Below are 4,792 nucleotides of genomic sequence, written 5' to 3'. Positions count from 1 at the left end.
AGGGGGAGAGAGGTGAGGAGGCATATAGATCCAGCAGGACACACTGAACTCAACACTATAGTACTGGATGTAAGCAACATCTTCAGGCCACTTCATCCAGTAGCAGCAGATTATAATCCTCAAGCTTTCATGGAGTCATATTCTGGGACAGCAAACACACTGGAACAATTCAAAACAATAGAAACCACAATGGAGTTCAACAGAAAGCTAAGGGGGAAAATCCCACAATATCAAGAAGGAAAAACATGATTCCAACTGACTTAGAGGCCAAGAAGAAACCCCTAAAGGGATTTAAAAATATTCTGAGCTAAATGAACATGAAAACTCAGCACATGGAAGGTGTGGCACGCAGCAAGCGCAGTGCTTAGGGAAACATTTCCAGCACCATGGGTTAGACTACAGAAAGCCCTCAGAGGGCAGCTGGAGGCCCTGCTGGGTGGTGGGGACACTGGTGCTCATCCCTCAGAGAGTTCTCTTGGCAGTGAGAGGCTGTATTTGACAAAATGTGCTAGTAGCTAAACTTGGGTGTTCAAAGTGGAAATGAAGAAAAAGTAAACATTAAATCTAAAGAAACCAACGAAAATTCTAAGTCCAAAGTAGACTGACTAGTGACCACGCCACACACAAAGCACTGTTTCTGATTTATCTTCAGTCATCATGGGAAGTGGCTTTGAGCCCTGGCAGTAAGGCCGAGAGAATGGCAAGTATTTCACAATAAGGCCCTGCCCAGCCTCCCACCAGCAGCTGGACAGCCAGCAAAGAATGCATACATGCCCTTGTCTACACAGCTTTCCCGACTGTCCCATGTCGTTTGGGGCAGGCGATGCCAAGGCCTAAGGCAGCAGCAAAGAGTCAAGTGACACAGGGTGGCTGCAGGGACAAATATCCCAGTACAGAGGGCAGGGAAGGCAGGGGCACAGACAGCCAAGGGGAGCACAGGTGTCTTGCTGGCCTCCAGGTCCTCTTCTCAAACTAAGGGGCCCCAGCAGCTGCTTAGAGTGGAATCACATCTGAACTACTTCTCAGAAGAGCATGGAAGACCTCATTGGACAACACTACAGAGCGTGCCACTGTACAGCTACTAAACAAGCATGCCAAATGTCAATACAGAGTAAAGTTATGTATTTGTAAGCTGTACTGTGATGCAAACAGGAAAGTCATTTGTCCCTATGTTTTGTGATTGTGTAATGTTGCTATAGTTTATGCAGTAAACTTTGGCATAAAACAATTATATTTTCTGCTTCTTGGTTATTTGGGTTCAAAGTTTCCCCTGCTTTTTGCTTGTTTTCATTACTGTCCACAGGAAATACTGCTTCACTACTGTTTACAGGGAAATTCTGACTCAATGGAATGCTTTACACTCATCAAAATAATTAACAGAGGCTAGGGGTATAGCTCAGCTAAAGACCTGTGCTTGACATTCATACAAATGAGATGCTGGGTTCAATCTACAACTCTGGGGGGTGGTGGGTGGGTGACAACTAGCCCATCCAGGACATTATATTTCCCAAATGGGAAAACTGTAAATGAAGAGAACCAGGATGCAACCCTGTATCTGTCCCTGGACTGCAGCTTGAAAAATAGTATCAGGCATGTAACCAGAGTCAGAAAGCAGAAGGAGAATAGACGACTGAGCATTAAGATGACTTCCATCTTAGCATTGGATGGTATTAGCATTAAAAAGTTAAAACAACATGCAGAAGGCTAACTAGTGATCCTGCGCTGTTAAGAACCTAGAATAGAGGAGGGTTTATACCCCACTGCAGCCAAGTCACACTGCAGAAATTACCTGCAAGCTGAGCGGTGACCGCCTGGAATGGCAGCTTCCGGAACACATCCACTAGGGGCTGCACTTTCCTTATGTTGACGAGCTCATGCTTGCCGTAGTCCAGCTCATACACAGACGCCAGCCCATTGGTCAGGATTCCTTTCAATAGCACCCGGTACCACCTGGAAGCACATTGGATTGAAAAGAAAAGCGGCCGAAGTCAACACCCATTCCAAAGGGGAGCAAGCATTACAGGGTACATAGAAAAAACAGGCATGGGAGTTTGGAAGCATCTGTGGCTGCTTTCTTCAGGGGTTACCACTGGCAGCTGTGCTAGTCTTTTGATAGGGCTCATGAGGGGGGGCAGTGACTCTTGCACTGTCAATCATCCACAGGCTGAAACAGATACCATGGGGCTGGTCAGGACAAGGCAAGGGATCCCTTCCTCCTGGAGACACACAGACAGCCACATTTGTACATGGTCCGTGTCTGCGAGAGGGAAAGGAAGATGCAGTTGGGATGAGCAGAAGCCAGAGGTTGCCTGAGGCGAAAAGAGAGCAGAGCTGAGAAGATGTGGTGGTTGGAGAGAAAATACCCCATGAGGCTCCAGTAAGGGATGATGCAGGCATAGAGGACTCGGCGGCAGGCTGGGGAGGAATTCCAAGTTTTGAAGAAAGGCTATTTTAGGGTGTTCCTCCCTTGGGTCCCCTGCCATTCTCAGTTCTCTCTTATCCTCAACCAATCTACGTTTGCTCTGTTTAAAAAAAAAATTTGAGGCACCAGGGGCTCTCCCAAAGGATTCAGGTCCAACTCTCAACACCCACATGGCAGCTCACACCTGTCTTTAACTTCAGTTCCAGGGGACCCAGTGCCCTCTCTGGTCTCTGTAGCACAGATATACATGCAGATAAAATATGCATGCACTTAACTTTTTAAATTTTTTTTAATTAAATGAAAAGAAAAATTGATTATTTGAATTATCCCATGCAAAAAAATTGCTAAAAAAACCCAACAACCCACAAAACCCAGCTTGCCCCTAAAATAATCAACCAGCAAAGGGCAGTCGGGCACAGAGAAGCACCTAGTTTGGCTAAAAGCACCAGAAATTCACACGAGTGTGTTTTCTTCATTGGGTCTGTGTCACTAGTTAAAATGATAAAAACAAAACAGACTTCAAGGTGAACCTATGAAGGACCAGTCTAAAGTCTATGATCTCAACTGTAGGAAGAGGGCATCATGGGTCAAGACAAAGCATCTACAATGTCTTAGCAACTGAATGGCCTACTGGACTTGCCCTCTGGTGGCAGGACCGGGCATTCTCTGCAACAAGTTTATCAGCCAGAAGCTTAGAGCAGCCCCAAGGTGAAAACACAGCTAGCAGCCTATGATGAGGCCAGTCTGGGGCAGACTCAAGATATAGAACGCAATTTCCAGGATTGTGCTGCCAAAGTGGCTCTGCAGTACAAAGTGGTCAGCCCTGAAAACATACATGCACAAAGAACAAACTAAACTCAGTAGGTTCTGCTGAAGTTTTTGTACAAATATATGCATAAATATATATAATAATAAAAAGAGATTATCAATTTGACAGTGGGTGGGGCATGGGAGTGGCTGGGGGAAGGAAAGAAAAGGGGAAAGTGATGTAATTATATATTAATTAAAATGTATTAAAAATAAATAAACCTTAAAATAAGCTAAAAAAAAAAAGAACGCAAGAATGCACGAGCCTCGATAGCTGTGACACAGAAAGGATTCGTGATAAGTACCTGGGGTTGGGAAGTCAAGCACACTTGAATGGGAAAGCCCTGGCCCACTGTCCTGATGAGGTGTCACTCCTGCCTGCCTCGGTTACTCATGTAGAACATTTTATTTTATTTTTGATTGGAAGCATCTAGCTCAATCCTTGGCATTACAACAGACACTCAGCAAGTGACAGCCACCATTTGAAGATAAGCTGAAGGAAACTGCAGAGCTGACTGGAGGGGGCATTTCCTGGTGGTAATGCCAGGCAGCCCATTTGTAAGAGACAGAAGGGGTACAATAAATACACGTGGTTTCCGCCAACAGCATCATCTTTAGGCTACAGGGGACAAATGATGATGGCCCGTGTTCCCAGTCCACTGAGTACAGAGCAGGAAAAAGTTCAGGCAGGAAGTGGGGTGTTTCTGAGGAGCTGAACTCTGAAGCTTACAAAAAAGCTTGGTTTGGACTAGACCTCAATTTCAGAGCAAACATGTCCCAGAGTGTTAAAAACACAGATGCTAGGCCTTTTCCCCAGGTTTAGACTCAGGCTAGGTGAGAAAGGAGAATCAGGGCTTTTAATGCTATTTCCAGGTGCTTCTCTTTAAGAGATTTGGAGACCACAACAATTTTTAAAAAGTGTCAAATTCCTACATGTTAGTTTATAGCTGGGAATAAAATTCAGTAGTCCCCAGTCTTTAGAAGCGTTAAACACTTAACACTAATTAATTTATGATACTTTAAAAAAAACAGATTGATATATTCTTACTATAAAATATCTATTATCCCTAAACAATTAGCTGGCTAAAGACCGCAAGTCCTGGGACAGAGTTGCCAACAGGCACAGCTGGGGGCAAGTGAGGAGGTAATTCCCTCTCCCCAGCAGGCCTTCCCAACACTAATCATCCCCCCTCCCCAACGACAGCTAACTCGAGGGTGGTTTTGCTATAAATTATCCTGTAAGGAGTCCTTGCTGAGATGGAGGTATATGAACTGAGTCAAACCCGGTCAAGCTTACAAAGTGACATGGTAAGAAGGACGTCTACGGAGGACGCAGGCTTGTGCTTTTCAAAGTGAACACCATTACTCTCTCTCACATTTTAGAGTCAAAAATTGTTTTTTTCCTCCCATAAAAATGACATTTTCTATATGCTTATGTTTACTACCTTAAATAAAAAATTATTTTGCGTAAAAATTTAGCAGTTTGATCTTTTAAAGTGTGTGTGTGTGTGTGTGTGTGTGAGAGAGAGAGAGAGAGAGAGAGAGAGAGAGAGAGAGAGAGAG

General features: G+C 44.5%; 1 protein-coding gene across 4 annotated transcripts in view; it reads right to left on the bottom strand.

Moving 5' to 3' along the window:
* Positions 1-4,792, bottom strand: part of Tdrd7 (tudor domain containing 7) — a 63,922-nt gene that overhangs the window by 5,252 nt on the left and 53,878 nt on the right. For all 4 annotated transcript variants that reach the window (XM_026786723.1, XM_005362134.3, XM_026786725.1 and 1 more), the window contains one exon: positions 1,790-1,950. In XM_026786723.1, the coding sequence (XP_026642524.1) occupies positions 1,790-1,950 (161 nt within the window). The remainder of the gene's footprint in view (positions 1-1,789; positions 1,951-4,792) is intronic.

This window comes from Microtus ochrogaster, linkage group LG5 (genome assembly GCF_000317375.1).
Source record: "Microtus ochrogaster isolate Prairie Vole_2 linkage group LG5, MicOch1.0, whole genome shotgun sequence".
In the NCBI taxonomy this organism is placed as follows: Eukaryota; Metazoa; Chordata; class Mammalia; order Rodentia; family Cricetidae; genus Microtus; species Microtus ochrogaster.
The sequence above is the reverse complement of the archived record's forward strand: the minus strand, read 5'-3'. Positions and strand labels throughout refer to the sequence as shown.